Source organism: Syngnathoides biaculeatus, chromosome 11 (genome assembly GCF_019802595.1).
Source record: "Syngnathoides biaculeatus isolate LvHL_M chromosome 11, ASM1980259v1, whole genome shotgun sequence".
Lineage (NCBI taxonomy): Eukaryota > Metazoa > Chordata > Actinopteri > Syngnathiformes > Syngnathidae > Syngnathoides > Syngnathoides biaculeatus.
Window position 1 is genome coordinate 14,617,893 of NC_084650.1, and position 22,104 is coordinate 14,639,996.

Genomic DNA, 22,104 nt, shown 5'->3' on the forward strand with positions numbered 1-22,104 from the left:
AAAATTAATTTAAAAATACTTTTGACAAAAAAATCCGTTTTATTCAATGCAAATTTTAAGAAATACTTAAAAATAAATAAATACAAATAAAAATAAACTTCTGACAAAAATCATTATTTAGTGGATACAAAAATAAGACGTCAGTCATACAAATGGATCCCCACTGATGACAAAAACACGCAAAAAAAAATTATACTGGACGTTGAAAAAATCTATATGTAATTTTTTTCCCCACTTCTGACTTTCACATGAAAATAAGTGATATTTAAAAATGGAGAAAACATAAAATAAGGGGACTTTTTGGAGGGATTAAAAAGCATTTAAAAAAAATTCTTTATACAACATAAAAAATGGGATGCCATATTTAAAACACGTTTTCCCACTTCAAACAAAATGTTTAAATAGCTTAGATAAAAAAAAATAAATAAGATAATCTCCACTTCTGGCATCCCTTCGGACAAAAACAACAAAAAAAAAATTGAAGATAAAAATCCATCAATTAAAAAAAAAAAAAAAAAAAAGAATTTCCACCTCTGACACACAACACAAGTAAACAAACAAAACCCCCCCAAAAAAGATCGTGAACTTACTGTCAACAACCCCCCGGGTCTGAACCATGACCAAATAAGGAGTGTCGTTCAAGGAGGCGTAACCCTAAGAGAGGGAACACGCAAAAGAAATTCAAAAAACTTCTTCAAAACATTTTTTTTTTTTTTTTTGGTTTTGTTTTCACCAAAGTCAACGACACCCGTCAGATGCGCGACAACAAAACGAAGACGTTCCGCTCACCTTGTTGACGACGGCGCTGAGGTCCGTTTTCATCACGTCGTCCATCTTCTCCAGCTGAGCGTTCACGTTGGGAAGCTAAATGGGGGGGCATAAAAATTAAAAATGAAAAAAAAAAAAACAAAAAAAAAAACAGAAGCACGTCTGGTGGGGAATGACAATGTAATCAATCAAGGATCATATGGATTGTATTTGGATATCATTTCAAGACAACTTTTATAATATTATTGTATATTGTTATTATTAATAATATTATTAAAATAAAAAGAAAATTATATATTTTTTTCATATCTAATGTAATAAAATAATTTTAATAATATACTAAAATATAAAAAAACATTTATATGACAATCATTTATTTTTCTACATTCTTTAAAATCAATGGTTTATTATATTTGTATACATTTTTCTACTTCCTAGTGGAGCAGAACAATTGTTCATCACAAATGAATAAAATAGTGTTAAAGATTTTTGGGGGAATTTGTAAAATATTTCAATAAATAATAACTCCCCATTAAAAATATAAGAATAGTATACAACTAGCTCTTGCTCGTTTTTATATTTTATGATTGTACTTGAAAATTCTCTTGTGATACACATTTATTTTATTAATTTTGTTTATTTTTATTTTTTCACATTTAGTACTTTCATTACAATACTAGCAAAATATTTTAAGGTAAATAAATCATCATTATTATTGAACAGAAATTTCCATTTAACCTTTTGAATAGATAATTGCTCATTCATAAATAATACATGTAGATAAAAAAATAACTTTTTACAAAATAGTAATATTATTAGTAGTAAAGTAGTAACATTCCTATATATACTGTTGATACATATAGAATTTTTTGGGGGGGCAAAAAAACAGAAACAAATATGTCGCAATCCATCTACGATGCGATGGGAATTGGATATTTGTGGTACCCGCGTGAAGTTGGCGCTGACGTGCAGCTGCTGCAGTGACCGGCGGATTCCCCGGCACAGTTGGGCCGAGGTGGCGTCCGACTCCTCGTCGTGGCAGCCCGGGTCGTCGAGGGAGCGCCGGATGCTGGCCCTGACCAGGCTCAGGTTCAGGTCCAGCTTGCCCGTGGCGTCCTGCAGCACTTGCAGAGACACGCTCACGTTCTCCAGGGCCTCTTTGGTTTCCCGCATGGCTGTGCGACGAGTACACCGTGTTAGCGTCCGACAGATTTGGCTAGCTTGGATTTTTGTCCCGCAGACATCCCGTGTGTGTGTGCGTGGTTTTCTTTTTCATTTTATTCTAAAACCAAACGAGCTAGAAATGTCCACAGGGTGGCAATATTTTGCCTATCTTATAAAAATGAAAGCTGCCCAACTCACTCGCTAGCTTCTACATGCAATTTTTAGAAGTCAATAATGTTTGCAAGTTCTAAATATGAATAACAAATAATCTGAGCGTTGTCATATTTTAGCTATCGCGCTCGTGGTCTTTGCTAATTTCATCTTGCTAGCTAGTTTCAGGCTTCTGAATTAGATTTTTTGTCTTTAATGTCTTTGAACAATTTATATACTTAAATAATTTAGTCATAATTTAATTAGACTTAAATAAATGATACATTTATCCATCTCACGTTAACCATATTTTGGCTGGTCGTCAATACCCGTCTTGCATGTAAATTTTAGTCTTAGAAATGCCATTTGAAAAAAAAAAGTTTTGAATGTTTTTTAGCTCTACATTTCAATAAACAAGACATCAATCGAGCTAATTGCAGTCATATTTTGGCCAGCTAGTGTCTAGAAATCATGCTAGCGCTCTCCAATAATCGTATAAATTATTAGCTCGGCTTTTATTTTGCTAGCACCCTATCCATCCATCTATCTATCTATCTATCTATCTATCTATCTATCTATCTATCTATCTATCTATCTATCTATCTTATCTATCTATCTCTATCTATCTATCTATCTATCTATCTATCTATCTATCTATCTATCTATCTATCTATCTATCTATCTATCTATCTATCTATCTATCTATCTATCTATCTATCCATCTATCCATCTATCTATCCATCCATCTATCTATCGTTGAGCTTACTTTAGCAAGCGAGCACATTTCCTATTCTCGCTTGTGATGTATTTGAATGCTTTATTTCAAATGTATGTTCAAACTCAAAATGTGAGCATTTCTCTACACGTAAATAAGTAATCTGCCGAGCCGTAGGAGGGCTATGAAAAATGAGAATTTAATAGCTTCTAAATGAGATGCACATTTTTGTGCTCGTCGTCGTACACGGGACAATTAAAAGTTGAAACGCACCAGGGGACACAACAAGAAAGCGGAGGGCAGGAAAACGACAAAGTCGCCACTCGGCAGACATTTTGCAAAGGAAAAGGAATCGGGGCATGCACCAGTCGGTCCTCTTGCATCCTGGAAGGCATTCAAGATGCAGGGAAGTGATAAAAACGGGGTTCAACGTTCACAAAAGTGATTTAAAACTGCACCAAGCAGGATGTCTCGAACAATTTTTTCCCCAATAACTATCATTCCAAATCTTATTTGGTCCACATTGAGCATCCCAAAAACAACAAACGTAAATGCCACAGAAAATCACTGATATGTCCTTTGTCCACAAAAAGCTGCTCAATAGTCTCAGTCCTAACAAGCACAAATTTAAGCTAGCAATAAGCTAACGTACAATAGGAATCTACATCTTCGTTCAGTTATATCGCACACACAGACAGATTCAAAAGTGCAGCACTCCAATCTGTCCTTTTGTTCACAAAAAGCTTGTCAGCTAGATTCCTATCCAGCCCCCAGAAATGGGATCGAGATAGAAGCTAAGGTAGCAGTCTCCATATTTACTCGGCGCTTCTTATTTTTAAAAAAAATGAGAAACCAGTCACAGAAGATCTGAATTTTGTTCACAAAAAGCCTCTCAGCTAAGTTTCAAGCTATCAAGCCAACGGGAGCGGGAGCTCGTTCGAAACCAACATGGCAGCCTGCCGTGCACCACCACCCTGTCAACAAACACAGACCGATGAAAAACTTTGTTCACAAAAAGCAGCGGAAGAGGCTAACACAAACATAGACTTCAGTGCACTAGAGCGGTCACAGTCGAAAGTTGCAGTAATGGTTCACAAAAAGTATTTGCGTCTACATCTTCGCAAATTAAAGTCCTTTGCTCGCAAAAAGCCGCGCAATTGTAAGTCAAACGTCTGTTGGACTTCATTTTACACACGTGCAGTGCAGTTTTAAGGCTCAGTTACGAGTTCACGAAGAGGGGGGGGGGGGGGGTTAAAAGGGGGTACCACCACACAGGGACAAAGCAGAACCAGCAGGTCTTGGTCCACTTTCGGTTACCTTTGATGGCTCGCTCAATTTTCGCTTCAGAAAAAAAAAAAAAAAGTACACAAAGAAAGAAAAACAAGAAGCCAAACTATGATGTCATCAAAATGGTATCACAGTATCATCAAGGGCTTTTGTGTACAGTCGTACATTGCTTACTTGTAAAATATCATTCCTAATACCTTGTATTAATTTAGCTGATTATTTTCTTAATGTGACATCTTTTCTCGATTTTACTTGCCTTCCATTTTTTTACTTGATTTATATCACTTGATTTAAACATATTTGTATTTAATCTATAACAATTTTCTTACTTTATTCCTTGTTTTTATATTTATTAATTTTATTGATTATATTACATAATTAAAATAAATGTTTCCATTATTTAATTACATTTTATTTTCATTGTTTTAGAATTTTCCATTATTTTGCATTTTTTTCATTTCATTTTATTTTTTATTATTATACTTGAAAATGTCTCTTGTGAAACATATTTATTTTATTAATTCTGTTGACTTTTTATTTTTTAATATTTACTACTTTCATTACTTTTATCATTTGTTAAATTGTTTCATCCGTTCCCCCATCATTTTACGTACCAGTGAGTTATTATTATGTTAGTTGTTTTTTTTAATGATTTTATTTTCTTTGTATTTAACACTTTTATTCATTTTCATAATTGTGTTTTTTCATGATTTTAATTTGCTATTTTTCTCCATTTTCATACTCAGTTTCTCTTCTTTAAAAACATTTGTATTATTTTCATTAACTTTTTGTATTATGCCTGAGATTTTCCTGATTAAACTTGGTTTTGTTTAGATTATTAAAAATTTCTTTATCACTCGACTTTTTTGATAATTTTTTTAACATGTACCATTTTACGTAATTCCCCCCATTATTTTATTTGACATTTTTTAAAATCCATTATTATAACATTTAGAGCTCATGATGCACGATTTTACTTTTTCCATTATTTTCCCGGATTCTGATTCTTTTTCATTATGGGATTCCATTTTTATGAACAGTAATTGTACTTGACTTGTTTTTATTTAATATGTAGTTGTCGTTCAAATGATGAATTTCAGCGGGCCGCATTTTCACCAAATCATATCCCCCCCCCCCCCCGCTCCCCCCATCATCTCGGTGTTGTGATTTCTCAGGATATGAAAGCGGCGGCCGATACGCACCTCGTGTTGTTGTCAGCACGCCATCCAAGGCCGGGTGCACCTCCTTATCCAACACGTCGCGTATCCTTCCGCCCAAGAGCGGCCCGATGTCTGGGGGGGGGCGACAAGAGATAAAACAAATATGAAAAGATAAGACGCAGCTCGTGACGTCGCTTACGACGGCCGTTTGTACGCGTTTATCACGCGAGTTCATCACCCGAGTGAAACTGGGCAACGATCAGAAAACACAGAAAAGCGGTACCAAAATGACAAAGGGCCTCGTTTATTAATATTTGCCTGACACGTACAAATCTGTCATTCATTTTCTTTTTCTTTTTTCTCATTATTGAATGAATTCAACTACATTTTGGGGACACGATTTTAAGGTACTGAATATTTACTTGACACGTACAAATCTCTCATTCATTTATAGTTTCCAATTTCAATTCTGTTTTTTTTAATTATGGAATGAATTCAATTACATTTTTGGGGACACCATTTTAAGGTACTGATAAATATTTAATGAAATTATTTTATCACATTTTACTTTATATATATAAATCTAAATTATTAGATTATAATTATATATTACATAATATTATTATATATATATATTGTATAATTTATTATAATTATGTATTATATTTATATATACTTTTCTTAATAATGAGTTAATTTTGATTAATTGAATTGCACTTTTTGAATCATACTCCTTGATATTATTCTCAAATTATTTCATTATAGTTTGTTTATTTTCAGGAATTAATTGCATGTTGTGGATATTATTCTCTGGATTTCATTAATGTATTTAATTACTGACAAGAAATACTTAAGCACACAGCCAAATAATAATAATAATAATAATAATGATAAAAATTTTAAATACCGGACACTATTTCATTGTGTGTCTGAAAAAGTTTTTTTTTTTTTTTAACAGAACGGAACCTTCTTCAATAGTCAATTAAATCACACAATCATACGTGTAAACATGATATAATAATTTGGTTATTTGTAGTGATGAAACTCGCCAGTAGAGGGAAGCGGCCGAGAAGAAACAGACTTACTTTCCAGGTCGTAGAGGACTTGGTTCTTGGCGGTGGCGTACTGGGACGTGAGGTAATCGATTTGCTGCAAACAGGAAGCGCATAAAAAAAATGTACAAGTTATGGGTTACTTTTTACACAAGTAATGCATCAAAACATCAAGAATGGAAAAATTTAGCATTTTGTAAAAAATGCTGCCTTGGTTTTATGTAGGGCAATGCATCATCCTATGCTGAAGCAGGCAAATTTGAAGTCATATTTTCAAAGTTATTGATGATTTTGAAATTTTAGGCACCACAGTCAGGAGGGCGGTGGGCCAGATACATTTTTCCCATAACAGTAAAGACTACGGTGTGAATGCAAAATGGCTGCCTCATTCCGGCACTACAGATCACAGATCCCTCTGGTGTATTGCAACAACATAATGATGCTTTGATGACAAAGAAACTTTGAGTCATTGTTTTCAAAAGACCCCCCCCCCCCGAAAAAAAAAAAAAAAAACAAGTCCGAAGACATAAATCAAGCATTTATGTTAGCTTTCTTGAACAAAACTTAACAGGAAGTCGGACATTTTGGTCTGAAGCAGCCATTTTGGGACAGGCAGATTACGAAAAGATCCCAAATCAAAAGATGGCACCCAGATGGGCAACATTAAATTGCAAGCAATTTTTTTTTTTTTTTTACACCATCTAATTTGGGCCTAGATTGGAATTCAACTTTGAGAACAATTTTGATGAAGAAAAAAAAATAAAATAAAAAGGTCCAAACTGGTCTTCCTACCATGGGCGTGTCGTTGGCAAAGGCGTGCAGGTCCCGCATGTTGCTGTTGACCAGGCGTCGGATATTCTTCACCTGGGCGCTCAGGTTCTGATTGGCGGCGTACGCGCACAACACGCCGATCCTGCCGAAGCCAAAGAAAAATGACGCGATTTTCTTTGTCACTTGTTGAAAAAGAGCAAGTGGGAGCGTCTCGGTATGGAGCAGTTATCCAGCAAAATGGCCACATTTTTAAAGAGCCAGCGTCCGTTTGCGCGTGGCTTTTACACAGAATCCGGCAAACCAAAACAACTGGGTTAAACCCCCAATCAAAAAAATATTTATATGACGTTAGCAAGATGTATAAATTACTTCTGGGACGGCAAAAATTGCTGCGTTCTGCGGAAAGGCAAACGCAGAACATTCTAGCTCCCGTAATTCTGTCATTTTCCGTTTTGCGACTACTTCAGAAGGCGGGAAAAAAAACATTACATACATTATATTCATCCATCCGTTTTCTTAGGTGCTTATCCTCATGAGGGTCACGGGGAGTGCTAGAGCCCATCCTAGCTGTCTACGGGCAGGAGGCGGGGGTACACCCTGAACTGGTCGCCAGCCAATCGCAGGGCACATCGAGACAAACAGCCACAATCACACCTTGGGGCAATTTGGAGTGTCCAATTAATGTTGCATGTTTTTGGGACGTGAGAGGAAACCGAAGTGCCCAGAAAAAAAACACCTAGGCAAATTAAATTCCATCCATCCATCCATCCATTTTCTTGGCTGCTTATCCTCACAAGGGTCGCAGGGAGTTCTGCACCCAATCCCAGCTGTCGACAAGCAGGAGGCGGGCTACACCCTGAATTGGTTGCCAGCCAATCACAGTGCACATGGAGACAGAGAACAGCCGGACTCAAAATCACACCTATGGGCAATTTACAGTGTCCAATTAATGTTGCATGTTTTTGGGACGTGGGAGGAAACCGGAGTGCCCAAAAAAAAAACCCACCTAGGCATGGGGAGAACATGCAAACTCCACACAGGCGGGTCCGGGATCGAACCCAGGACCTCAGCACGCTTTACCAGCTGCTCCACCGTGTTGCCGCATTATATTCAGTATAATTTAAAATATCAAATAAACATAAAACATTACACTATAAAATTAAAAAAAGAACCAAATACAGGATTATCCATCCATTTCCTTTGCCACTTATCCTCACAAGGGATAAGGGATGCCGGAGCCTATCCCAGCTGTCAACGGGCAGGAGGCGGGACGCACAACCGCTCAACTGGTTGCCAGCCAATCGCAGGGCACCAAATACAGTAGTAGAAAGTTAAAAAAAAATTACAATACAAAAATAGGTGTTCAAACAAAAATGCTCTTCAATAAAATAAATAAATGAAGAACACTGCATTATCATTATCATTATTTTAGCATGAGATTTGTCAGATGAGTCGTCATTTTTCACCAGCAAACGATCCGCCATGAAGCAGATTCCGAGTCTTCGTCAACATATTGAAATGAAGCTTGCGTAATGCCCCCCCGTACGCCCCCCTCCCCATTCCGCCCTCATCAGGCAGACCTGAGCAGCTCGTCGCCGGCGTAATTAGCATGAGCAACATCAAGGCGAGGGCAGCCCATAATATTAAGACGCCTCTTCCGTGACTCACCCTCAATCCCGGCGGAATTGTCGGCGTGGCAGCTCAACCGCGAGGGCGAGAAATACATATTTCCTGTACGGAGATATTAAGGAGATGCGTGCGTGCTCACTTAAGAACGCAAAAATTGCGTCAGCGCAAACTTTGATCAGTGACAACGTTCACGGATGACCCGAAACGGAGACACTCGAAATTGCCCGTAGGTGTGATTGCGAGTGCGGCTGTTTGTCTCCACGTGCCCTGCGATTGGCTGGCAACCAGTTCAGGGCGAGTCCCGCCTCCAGCCGGGATAGGCTCCAGCGCTCCCCGGGAACCTTGTGGGGATAAGCGGCAAAGAAAATGAAACGGGAGTACCCGGAGAAAACCCACGCAGGCACGGGGAGAACATGCAAACTCCACACAGGCGGGGCTGGTATCGAACCCGAGGTCCTCAGAATTGTAAGCCCAACGCTTTACCAGCTTATACCTCTTATATAAATACAATTTTGTTAATAACTAGCACAATAGTTTAAATTTTTTTTTCCGGCACACAATAAAATAATTAATGGACAACCTAATACATTTTACAAATTAATTCAGATCCAAATGATTACTTTAACTGTTTAACTTTAAATTTAAAAAAATTAAATTTTATTTAATTTTAAAATTCAAACAATTCCTTTAATTTGAAGTAACATTAACTGTTAACCAATTCGTGAAATAAATGAACAGCTCACAAACTAAAATAAAATAAAAAAAATCATTAAATCCAAAAGCGGTCGTAAAGTATAATTCGGTCATGAAATAAAACACAAAATTGATTGATTGTATACAATTATTTCAGATCATACTTCAAAATGCAAATGTTTAATTAACAATTGAATTAAGAAATACATTTAAAAATTCTTAACATTAAAAAAAGAACTGATTATAAATGAGTCATGGAATGAATAAATCATCCATGAAAAATAATAATAATAATATTAAAATAGACGGCAAATCATTACTTTAACTTTAGCTTTCAATTAACTTTTAACTTTTAAATTTAATTTAATTTTAAAATTAAAATATATATATTTTTTAATTTTAATTAACTTAAACTGTTAACCAAGTCGTGAAATAAATTAATAGCTCACAAACTAAAATAAATTTTAAAACAAATCATTAAATCCAAAACTGGTCGCAAAGTATAATTCGGTCATGAAATAAAACACGAAATTGATTCATACAATTATTTCTGATCACACTTCAAAATGCAAATGTTTAATTAACAATTGAATGATTATGAAAAACATTTAAAAATTCTTAAACAACATTGAAAAAAGAAGTGGAGTATAAATGAGTCATGGAATGAATAAATCATCAATGAAAAATAATGTCAAACTCATATTAAAATAGATGGCAAATCATTATCTATGACACGCTAGCATGTGAGCAGAAAAGCCTTGTTGTTGGAAAACTGTCCACTAGAGGGGGGCAACGGTTACCTCCCCTAAATTTGGGGAAGGCCTTTGTTTTCCACCCGTTTCATCCGGAGCCAAAGGACACGCGAAACTCGGCCCGTCGGGAAAAGTCCACAAAGGCGGGAAAATAAAAAAAGAAGAAGAAGAAGAAGAAGGGAGGGATTCAAACTAGCGGGAATGTAGGCCACTATCGGGGGGCCGACGCGCTCTGCCGGCGCCATAGCTCGTCGCGGCGCTAACAATGGCCCGCATTCACCGAGCGGACTCCCCTCCCTGCTTCCACTCGAACGGAATTGAACCTCCATCACCGCCATCGTCATCATCATCATCATCATCGCTGCACAACACAACGTAATAACAAGTGCAGCCACACGGACGGAGTTTTCGACAACGAATCCCTCACGGGGGGAGCCGATACCGTCGCCGTCGACCTGCTCGCGTTTCACCGTCAAACGAAATACAATCGCGGTTGGGTGAAAGCGAGAAAATCCGCTTCTACAAATGAAAAAACATCGCCGCATCGCATCATTGACACGCGAAATTTATGAACTCGTTTGGGGATCGGAAATCAAGGGCGATGAGTATTTTAAGTATTTTGTGAGCGCGGCTGTTTGTCTCGATGTGCCCTGCGATTGGCTGGCGACCAGTTCAGGGTGTATCCCGTTTGATAGCCGGGATAAGCTCCAGCATTCCCCGTGACCCTTGTGAGGATAAGCGGCAAGGCTTCTAATATCTCGACATTCTCATTTATATGACGAAAATTTTGGTCCAGATTTTCACAGGAATCATGGAAGTTGACAGAGATGATTTGCCTCCGCGGGCCACACAAAATTATGCAGCGGGCCAGATGTGGCCCCCGGGCCTTGAGTTTGACACCAGTGCCTTACACACGGTACCCACGGGTTGAGGATCGAAGTCTTGCACGTTAGTGATGAAAAATGGATGGTTAAAAATATGTTTTTTAATCGTTTTCCTGTTCTCCCCGTGCCTGCGTGGCTTTTCTCCGGGTGGGCACTCCGGTTTCCTCCCACATCCCCAAAAACATGCAACATTAATCGGACGCTCTAAATTGCCCCTCGGTGTGATTGTGAGCGCGGCTGTTTGTCTCGATGTGCCCTGCCATTGCCCGGCGACCAGTTCACGGTGTACCCCGCGTCCTGGCCGTTGACAGCCGAGATAGGCTCCAGCATTCCCTGCGACCCTTGTGAGGATAAGCGGTTAAGAAAATGGATAGATGGATGAATTCTTAAATAAAAAAAAAAAAAAAATCAATAGTGAAGGCCATAGTCGCGGCCCATCACTGACCGGACCAATTATGGATGATTTGTAGTTCTAAGGTGGAAAAAAAAAAGGTGCGCTTATTCAAAATTGTCTTCGTTAAAAACGAGTGCAGTCGGTTGCCTCGTCGCGGTGAAAAAAATCGAAAAGTAATCCCCACAGAAAAGGATTTTGAGTTCAAGATGGAAGGGAGCGCATAAGTCAAAGCAGCTTTTTTTTTGTTGTTGTTCCTGCCCGCGCTTAATCGCTGACTCGAGAAAGAAAAGAAGGATCTATCGACGGAATATTCCATACCGGAGCTTTTTATAGACAGAAATCCTCCGAGGCCAAAGATGGCCGCTGAGCTGCTACTCACTGCATGGAGCGCTCAACGCTCACTTTCACATTTTATTTATTTCATAGGAGGCGAGTTACGTTTTTTTTTTTTCCTGATCCACAACTGTGGATTTGTCAGTGTGAATTAACATACATTAATATCTAGATTAAATGGGCTGTTATTACAGGGATATTAAAAAGGTCATTAAATAAATAAATGGGAATAAAGTGCCATGTAATAATTTTTTTAATGTATGAATGCAGTTTTTTTTTTATACCAACAGTGGTCTTTTTGTACGCTTATCTTAAATTGTTTCATTTAAATTCATTTAATTTGAATTTAAATATTAGTCAAATATATCAAATAAACACAAAATACAGTTTTTCAATGAAGGTTTTTATTATTTCGACTGTGGGAAAAATAGCACACCCCCAAAAATAAAACAGGAAGGGGGCAAACACTTTTTCACAAGTAGGAATAAAGTGCAATGTCATAATTTTTTTAATTTATGCATGCAGTTTTTTGTTATCCCTACAGTGGTCTTTTTGTACGCTTGTCTCACCTTGTCTAATTTAAATTAATTTAATTTTAATTTAAATATTAATCAAGTACATCAAATAAACACAAAATGCAGTTTTTTTCAATTAAGGTTTTTATTATTAAGACTGTGTAAAAAATATTACAACCTCCCCCCCAAAAATAAATCAAGGAGGGGGCAAACACTTTTTCACACATAGGAATAATGTGCAATGTAATAATTTTTTTAAATTTATGAATGCAGTTTTTTTTTAATCCCTACAGTGGTCTTTTTGTACGCTTGTCTCACCTTGTTTAATTTAAATTAATGTAATTTTTCATTTAAATATTAGTCAAATATATCCACAAAATGCATTTTTTCAATTCAAGTTTTTATTATTAAGACTGTGTGAAAAATATCACCCCCCCAAAATAAATCAGGAAGGGGGCAAACACTTTTTTACAAATAGGAATAAAGTGCAATGTAATAATTTTTTTAATTTATGAATGCAGTTTTTTCATACCGACAGTAGTCTTTTTATACTCTTGTCTCACCTTGTTTAATTTAATTTAATTTGAATTTTAATATTAGTCAAATATATCCAGAAAATGCAGTTTTTCAATTAAGGTTGTGATTATTAAGACTGTGCGAAAAATAGCACACCCCCAAAAAATAAATCAGGAAGGGGGCAAACACTTTTCCACACCCAAAATAATTGATGAATTTCATTGTAATTTATATGTTTAACAAAAAGTTAACATTTTCAATTTGAATAATCCCAAGGTCTTGTTAATAACTATGTTATTAGGCTAACGATACAATGTGCTATCTGATTGCCGTCAATAAAAAGCGCCAACATGATTTGGGGGTGAATGGGCGAGCCCTGGCGCAGGTCCGTGGGCAAGTGTTCGCCCCCCCCCCCCGCACCCCCGCCTGCCACCCCCGTTCCATTTTCCCACTGTCATCTCTCATTCCTTTATTCTTTCCTCTCTGCGACTATTTTGTGCCTACGCCGGGGCCCCTCGCAGGCGTCGTTTAGTGGATTTCGCCGCCTCCTGTTAGTCAACCGATTGTGGCGTGAGTCACTGGGAGATGTTTGGCGGTGCGTAAACTCAGGTGACCCCCCCCCCATGCTAACATTTTCTTTAATTACATTATTTATGTATTACAACGAAATTCTGTATTTTTTTAAGTCATTCCTCGCAGTTTTTGTCCTACCACTCTTTCTACACTTCTCAACACAAAATTCAGGACATTCAAGCGCTAGCTGATTGCAGTCACATTACGGTTAGCTAGTATCAAGCAATCGTGCTAGCATGCTCAAATAATCATATAAATTATTAGCTCACCTTTTAGCTTGCTAGCAGGTTTTAATATTTTCTATCTATCTATCTATCTATCTATCTATCTCTATCTATCTATCTATCTATCTATCTATCTATCTATCTATATCTATCTATCTATCTATCTCTATCTATCTATCTATCTATCCATCTATGTCTGTCTACTGATCGAGGTTAGCTAGTGTCTAGCAATTGTGCTCGCACGCTACAATAATCTTATCAATTATTGACTCGCCTTTTAGCTTGGCAGCAGGTTTTAATATTTTCTATCTATCTATCTATCTATCTATCTATCTATCTATCTATCTATCTATCTATCTATCTATCTATCTATCTATCTATCTATCTATCTATCCCTCCCTCCTTCTCTCTCCTTCTCTCTTTATCTATCTATCTATCTATCTATCTATCTATCTATCTATCATCTATCTATCTATCTATCTATCTATCTATCTATCTATCTATCTATCTATCTATCTATCTATCTATCTATCTATCTATCTATCTACCTCGCTACATGAAATCAGTGGAAATATTTAAGTCGCGAGAATGTTCTCACCAGTTTATTCTGTATTTAATAATATTATCTTTTGCCACAGCGGCGATTGCGTGTCGTGTTTTCTATCGAACAAATTAAATAAAAAGAAAATAATAAATTGAAAAAAATTGTGAAATGATAAGCACCGGGTCTACCACACCTCTGCGCAGATTTATGCGGGTTATGATAATCGAGCCCAGTACACTTGTATTTTCCTCATTCCAGAAAATTTCAAGCTTTCTTACACGATTTGACAAAATCATTCAAAGGAAATTATTTTTCACATTCCCCAAATTCACATATTTTTAGGTAGACATTCCCAAATCTAAATTTAACATTTACGTCTTCCAGCCATGTCTCGACCGATTCGAATCAGCCCAACTTCAAAGTATTTGAGTCATTCAGGACATCTCTGTCTAAATATTCGTCACATTTTTTCATAATTCCACATTTTCCCAGAAATTTCCAACTTTTGCAGATCCAACCCTTTATCATTTATGTTCTATTTTTTTACAGTTTCATATTCAACATTTCTTAAGATTTGAACGAATTCCCCGGCAATCCCGTCACTATCTAGTTGATATTCATACTACGGTAGTACAACATGAGCAGTGACCCTTCCTTCCTTCCTTCAGGTGGCATGAAAATAAAAATATGTACAGTATGTATGTAATAATATGTTGTAGCTCGGATGACTAAATGGTCCGAGCGAAGCATTTAAACGGCTTGTAGGGCGGGCGGGTGGTGCCGACATTACTATTAATTAGACCCCCGTGGGATTAGCGTGGCGGGGGTTTCGCCGAGCTCGTCACGTTGCGACCGTTTGCGCTAATGGCGTGAGACAGCCCGCGACTGAAGTAGAGCGTGGAAATGCATGCTGGGTAACGACATGAGACAAGTTGTCTTTTGACGCACTTGCAAAAAGAAAATAACAATAAAACGCATTCCATCACGGTTCAGTCATTCGCATTTCTTAAGAATAATTTGGATCCTTTCTGCACTCATAGTAATATTTCCTCTTAACGTAGCTATGAAGTATAAACCGGGATATGCACGGCAAAGTCGGCTCGTTTGCGTTATTGTTATTATCCATTAATGAACATGTTTGGGATAATGCGGCACGACTCAAGAGGTTAACTCGCTCGGGAATTTGCTATCATGCTCAATTCAGTTCATGTTCAATTATGGACACTTTTGGAATGGTTATGCAGACTCCAAAGTTTGCAAACAAACCCTTATGAGCACAAATTTTCTGGTGTCTCTATTCTGGAATACATTTTTCTTCTTTTTCTTTCGGCTTGTCCCATTGGGGGTCTTCTTCAGTGCCACCGTTTCTAATCCGTACATCATGGCCGGCCTCACCACCGGTTTATAGACTTTGCCCTTCATCCTAGCGGTGACTCTTCTATCACATAGAACACCAGACACCTCCCGCCAACTGTTCCACCCGGCTTGGACCCGTTTCTTCACTTCTTCTTGACCACACTCACCGTTGCTCTGTATCGTTGACCCCAAGTATTTGAAGTCGCCCACCCTCGCCATCTCTTCTCCCTGGAGCTTCACTCTTCGTCCTCCGCACATCTATTCCGTTTTACTTCGGCTAATCTTCATTCCTCTCCTTTCCAGTGCGTACCTCCATCTTTCCAATTGTTCCTCCGCCTGCTCCCAGCTTTCACTGCGGATCACAATATCATCTGCGAACGTCATAGTCCATCGGGATTCTAGTCTAACCTCCTCTGTCAGCCGATCCGTTACTACCGCAAACGGGAAGGGGCTCAGCGCGGATCCCTGATGCACTCCCACCTCCGCCTTGAATTCTTCTGACACACCAACGGCACATCTTACCGCTGTTCTGCTGCCCTCATACTGTACATGTCCTGTACTATTTTCAACATACTTCTCCGCCACACCTGACTTGCGCATGCAGTACCACAGTTCCTCTCTTGGTACTCTGTCATAGGCTTTCTCTAGATCCACAAAGACACAATGTAGCTCCTTCTGACCTTCTCTGTACTTTTCCACAAGCATCCTCAAGGTAAATAGTCCATCTGTGTTACTCTTTCTAGGCATGAAACCATACCGTTCCTCGCAGTCCTGTCCCGAGTCTAGCCTCCACTACTCTTTCCCATAACTTCATTGTTTCTTTATTCCTCTATCGTTGCCTTTGTTCTATTCTAGAATACATTACATTGTATATCAACAAATACGGATAGAGTTTTGTCACGGAAATATCCCAGAACGCAAGCGTAAAAAAGCAGCTAGTGCACAGTTGTGCCAACGATATCGTAAAGAAATAAAAACGGCACGTCTACGTTGAACGGTTGCCCGAGCTCTCTGCTCGGGGAATGCTTGACGGGCGCTGTGTAGCGTCTCTACAGCTACCAACGAGCTAAAGCTCAAGAAGCTAGCTACGTCGGTGTCAGCGGGAAAAGAAAGTGTTGCCACGGAGATGCGGCGGGCGCGTATTTACACTGACGAGGGCTGACTCTCCTCCGTGAGCGGAGGGCGTCCGACTTATTGGAAATTCCAAAGCGCGACGAGCAGACACCGGGGGAGCGTCGTTACTTATTAAATCTCCCCAGCGACCGGAGCAGACGCTGGAGTGAAATGAGGACCCAAATCAACCTCGAGGCGCTTTTGAAAACAAAAAAAAGAATGTTTTCGCTCCAGGAACACTTGAAATCAAGTTAGATCCAGATAGAACCAGAAACACCCAGAGAGAGATGGATGAGCTTGTAAAGGGGCATGAGAAAATGTGCGAAGAACTGAAGAATTTTGAGAATGTTGTAGCACCCCAAAAATGCAGAGGTGGATATGTCTGTGGACACTTTTTAATGTTTCAGTGGCAGACAATAGAGTTAGCCATGAAAAAATGTGTGTACAACTCATACTTTGTATGTGTCAGGTTTTTCGCGCGGACTCACGTGACGACCAGCGAGGCGGAGAAGAGCAGCGTTCCCAGCAGGCCTCGTCTGCAGTCGGCGTTCTTCCTCTGGCGCTGGTGCATCTCGCCGCCGCAGTTGTCGCAGCAGCGGCACAGGCAGAAGAAGAGGCCCACCACGGGCACCAGGACGGCGAACAGGACGCCCAGCGCCGCGCACACCAGGAAGCCCACCTCGTAGTAGATCGCCTGGGGGGAGCCGAGGGACCCGGGGAGGGATGACCGTCAGGGGGTTGCCGTTAAGTACATGCAAGAAGAGCGACTGAGCGCCAGGAAATGCAGAAATATTTCAATTTGGGAACATCGCATCGAATGAGCGTTTTAAAACGGTTGGGCGCCAAAAGTCGCAGGGCAGATATCGACACGGTCACCGAGCGGGAATCGATCCCGGGCTGCCTGCATCGTAGGCAAATGTGCGTACCACTACGACATCAGTGACTCGCGAAAATATTCATTTATCCATAGCTAAAAATGTAGACGCTACAATATGATTTTGCGTCACAAAATGATCGTCCAAATGTGTTTACACGAAAGCGGAGATGTTCTGGAAAGGTTTAGCAGCAGAAATTAATAGCCATATGCAAGAATATGGATATTTTGCAAACGGTTAAATACTACAAAAGGCCTACATATAGAGTCCTCGGTACTTGAACGTCCCCGTTTTCGAACAAATCGGGTTTTGAAGGAAAGCCAAATTTTTTAGGCTTGGAACGTATTATTTCTTTTTCCATTCATTGTAATGGGAAACGTCGATTTAGTTTTCGGACAAATCACTTCTCGAACCATTTTCTGGAACGATTTGTGGTTGAGAACCGAGGCATCATTATACTATGTGCAGTATGTTAGCATATAAGGGCAAAGATTTTGGAATGGTTTAGCTTGACTACTCGCTCTTTGAACTTCCATTTTGTGTGAGTTGTTTTATCGTGGCTGTGTTGTACTATTGTGTGTGTGAGATTACCGTAATTCCCGGCCTACAGACCGCACCTGGTTATAAGCCTCGGTACACAGAAAGAGTTTAACGGTAGCACCGCGCTAGCGTTAAACTCTTCCTGTGTACTGGGGCTTATAACGAGGTGCGCTAACGCTAGCGCCAAGCTGACATTAAACTCTTTCTGTGTACTGAGGCTTATAACCAGGCGTGCTAAAGCTAGCGCCGAGCTAAGGCTAGCACCGCACTAGCGTTAAACTCTTTCTGTGCACTGAGGCTTATAACCAGGTGCGCTAACGCTAGCGCCGAGCTGACATTAAACTCTTTCTGTGTACCAAGGCTTATAACCAGGTGCGTTAACGCTAGCGCAGAGCTAATGCTAGCGCCGCGCTAGCATTAAACTCGTTCTGTGTACCGAGACTTATAACCAGGTGCGCTAAAGCTAGCGCCACACTAATGCTAGTACCGCGCTAACGCTAGCGCCGCATCACCGCATAAACCGCAGGGTTGAAAGCATGTGAAAAAAATCGCAGCTTGTAGGCTGGAAATAACGGTAAAATGTCTTAAATGCGATGGAACTGCTTTATTGGTTTGCGCAAAGGGGATTTTTGGCAAAATTCACACATGACGCTTCGCACAAACGTGGACAGTTTAAAATGTTTTCATCACCATAAAATACAAAGTGGGGACATTTCTTGAATGCTTTAGCTCCACAAAATGTATATTCATAGAAAAATCTCGTGAAACACCATAAAAACATCGGTGCGCGTTTTGTGTGCTAGCAATAAACAAAGAAAAGTTCGAGGGCACAAGACAAAAGTAACGTTAAACTAATTTAATGGCGTCTCTATTGTGAGGCCAAATGGGATCAGTGTGCGTGACAGTGTCAAAAATGTGCTGAAACGGTAAGAAAAGTCCAATAAGGAACCGTTATTAAATATGATCAATGCCGTAGAAAGCACATTATTGTTGGCACGCGCCTCGCAGACGAGCGCACGCATCCCTGCGCCGCTGCCGCATCGCTAACGAAGGAGGAAAGACGGAATTTTTGATGAAAGGCTCGACTTCCAGCTGAGCAAACAGACAAAGTCCAAGACCTAAAAATGATAAAAAGAAAAAGTGAACCCCCCCCCCTCCCAAAATAAAGTCAAATTTCACCCAACGGGACTGTGTTCAAAATCTTGTTGTCATGGGCCCAGTTGTCATACATAAGAACAAAAAAAAAAAATGTATTTTTTTGTTTGTTTTTTTCTTCCCCCCACCATCATTCTTGAAATGGCCTGCAGCTCATTCTATTTTTGGACGATCGCTTTGTTTTGGCGAGAGCCCGAAGGAAGAATGTGACCTTCCGCCGAGATGAGGTGGCGGCGTGTCGCTGTTAAGATGTTTTAAAAAAATAATAATAATAAAAAAAAAAAAAAAAAAAAAAATCGCCAAAACAGCCGCCGGAGCGTCCTCGGGCAGAAGGAAGGTTGCGGCTTCGTGCTTGGAAAGATCTGCTCAGATTGAATCCACTTGGGAAGACTTTTGAGCGGTTCAGCACGACTAAAAGACATGAAAATATGTGTGATTTATTATTGTAATTATTTAGCATTGGAAAAATACACAAATCTGGATAGTTTACTAGTTTAACTATATGAAAATTGGACTTTTTGGGGGGAATTATTTAGCACCAGAAACTATCATGACCATGCATGTGTCTGCAAAAATGGGAACATTTTGAAATAGTTCATTACCATCAGATATGTATTTATGCATAAAAATTGGACATTTCTGGAATATTTAGAATGTTGCAAAAAAAGAAAAAGTATAAAGTGTATAAATCCTCTTTGTGTTATTTCAAACATCACCTGTGATTGCAGTCACGTTATGGTTAGCTAGTGTCGAGTAATCGTGCTAGCATCCTACAATAATTTTATAAATTGTTAGCTTGCTTTTTAGCTTGGTAGCAGGTTTTAATATTTTTTATTCATAATATTTTTATTTCAATAAACAATACATCAATCAAGCTAATTGCAGTCACATTATGGTTAGCTAATGTCTAGAAATCATGCTAGCACACTCCAATAATCATATAAATTATTAGCTCGCCTTTTGTTTCACTAGCATCCTATCTATCTATGCTACAATAATCTTATGAATTAGCTATCCTTTTATTTTGCCAGCAGATCTAATCTATCTATCTATCTATCTATCTATCTATCTATCTATCTATCTATCTATCTATCTATCTATCTATCTATCTATCTATCTATCTATCTATCTATCTATCTATCTATCTATCCTTGTAGGGCTTGCTGCTATGTTACTGCTGTGTCTCAGTGATTTAGGTATGTTTTTTTTTTTTAACCGGCCCGGTTAGTGCTGTGCTACCGTGTTGCTAGCGCAGCGCTAACGCTAGCGTAGGGCTAACAGGGCCGGCAAAAGTCATTTCCTCGACACATATATTCCACCAATCTCACTCTTACCTTTTCCGGTCCAGTGCCCCCTTGCGCCCGTTAGAAAAAATGCACAAATTTGCCGCATCACCGCATAAACCGTGTGTGTAAAAAAAAAAAATCGCTGTTTATAGGCTGGAAATTACGGAAGTTTTGGAATTATAAATCAAGGTTAATGTGTTTTTAAAGTATTGCAGATGTTCGGGCACACTATGACGCTTGCAATATCGCAACATTATCATTTATGATGTGACCATTTGCCTTCGCGGGCCACATAAATTCACGCGGCGGGCCGGATCTGGCCCCCGGGCCTTGAGTTTGACACCAGTGCCTTACGGAATGCGAAAAAGCTCTAAAACAGGCGTCGCGTTTGCTTACAGGGATGAAAAGCAAAACCACGCATTTTAGGGCTAAAGATGTAAAAATGAAAATGGGAGCGCGTGTCTCGTGGGAAGTCGGCTTGTCGGCTTTGGAATTTCTCGACTTTACCTGCAGGCTCAGCACTACGTTCTCCGGCTGAAGGAGATACCGGATGGTTTCGTATGAAGAAGAAGAAGAGGAGGAGGAGGAGGGAGATGCATGCAGGAGACAAAGCCATAAAACACAAGCGTCAAAGGAAGAGCAGGAACAAAAACAAAGCATACAAATAAAGAGGAAATCATAAAAACCGCACGCAGGTAGATAAAGAAACTTCCGGGGGGGGGTTCTTGAATGGGGATTTGATGAAAAACTTGTCACGGCGGTCAACGTGGAACTCGCCTCCTTTTTGGATTCGTCCACTCACCTTCTGATATTCAGTCTGAAGGGCTCCAAACTTGTCCTTGGCCAGCCTGATGAGAAGATCTGCAGGACATTGCGAAAAGAAGATTGGTCGCCCACTTCGGTTCAGAGCCACTTCGTCCATCCGCGACAACATTGAAACAAATGTAAATCGACGTTTTGCGGCGCTGAACTGTTCCGGAATGACAACATTTGCACATATGCATTCCTGATAAAAGCACTTTCGAGTTTAAAATGTGTACATTTGCACACAAACGCATATTAATTATGCATTTTCGGGTGATTAACCATTCCAGAAAAATATAAATGACTACATATGCATGCTTAATAAGCTAAACCATGCTAAAATATAACCTAGGTAGCAGAAAGGTGGGCAACACGGAGGATCAGCTAGTGAATTATTTTATGTAAAAAAAAAAAAAAAAAAATCCAAAAATGTCCCCTTCAAAACAAAATGGAAGACTGACTTCCTGTGACTTTTCCAGGATGGATTTTTGAGACTTTTTTTGTGGGTCTCCTCCTGATAGACATCTACTCATTTTCACAGTGCTGAGCGGAGGTAGTTTGGGGGGATGAATTATTACATGTAAAAAAAAAAAAAAAAAAGGCCAGAAATGTCCCTTCAAAACAAAATGGAAGACTGACTTCCTGTTACTTTTCCAGCCTGGATTTTTTTAGACTTTTTTTTTTTTGTGGGTGAATTTATGATAGATTTGCCTAGCTGATTTCAGGGGTTAAATTAAAAAAAAATAATAATTATTAGTATTATTTCCGTGACCTGCAGCACGGTGGGTTAACTGGTAAAGCGTTGGCCTCACAATTCTGAGGTCGAGGGTTCGATTCCGGGCCCGCCTGTG

General features: G+C 39.2%; 1 protein-coding gene across 6 annotated transcripts in view; it reads right to left on the reverse strand.

The window, feature by feature from the left end:
• Window positions 1-22,104, reverse strand: part of prom1a (prominin 1a) — a 60,937-nt gene that overhangs the window by 21,022 nt on the left and 17,811 nt on the right. For 3 of the 6 annotated variants that reach the window (XM_061834872.1, XM_061834871.1, XM_061834869.1), the window contains exons 2-10: window positions 21,252-21,310; window positions 20,957-20,983; window positions 17,082-17,287; window positions 7,089-7,209; window positions 6,330-6,393; window positions 5,287-5,376; window positions 1,714-1,943; window positions 790-864; window positions 591-654 (exon numbers count right to left, since the gene is read on the reverse strand). In XM_061834872.1, the coding sequence (XP_061690856.1) occupies window positions 591-654; window positions 790-864; window positions 1,714-1,943; window positions 5,287-5,376; window positions 6,330-6,393; window positions 7,089-7,209; window positions 17,082-17,287; window positions 20,957-20,983; window positions 21,252-21,310 (936 nt within the window). The remainder of the gene's footprint in view (window positions 1-590; window positions 655-789; window positions 865-1,713; window positions 1,944-5,286; window positions 5,377-6,329; window positions 6,394-7,088; window positions 7,210-17,081; window positions 17,288-20,956; window positions 20,984-21,251; window positions 21,311-22,104) is intronic. The other 3 variants (XM_061834874.1, XM_061834870.1, XM_061834873.1) reach the window with 1 other exon arrangement.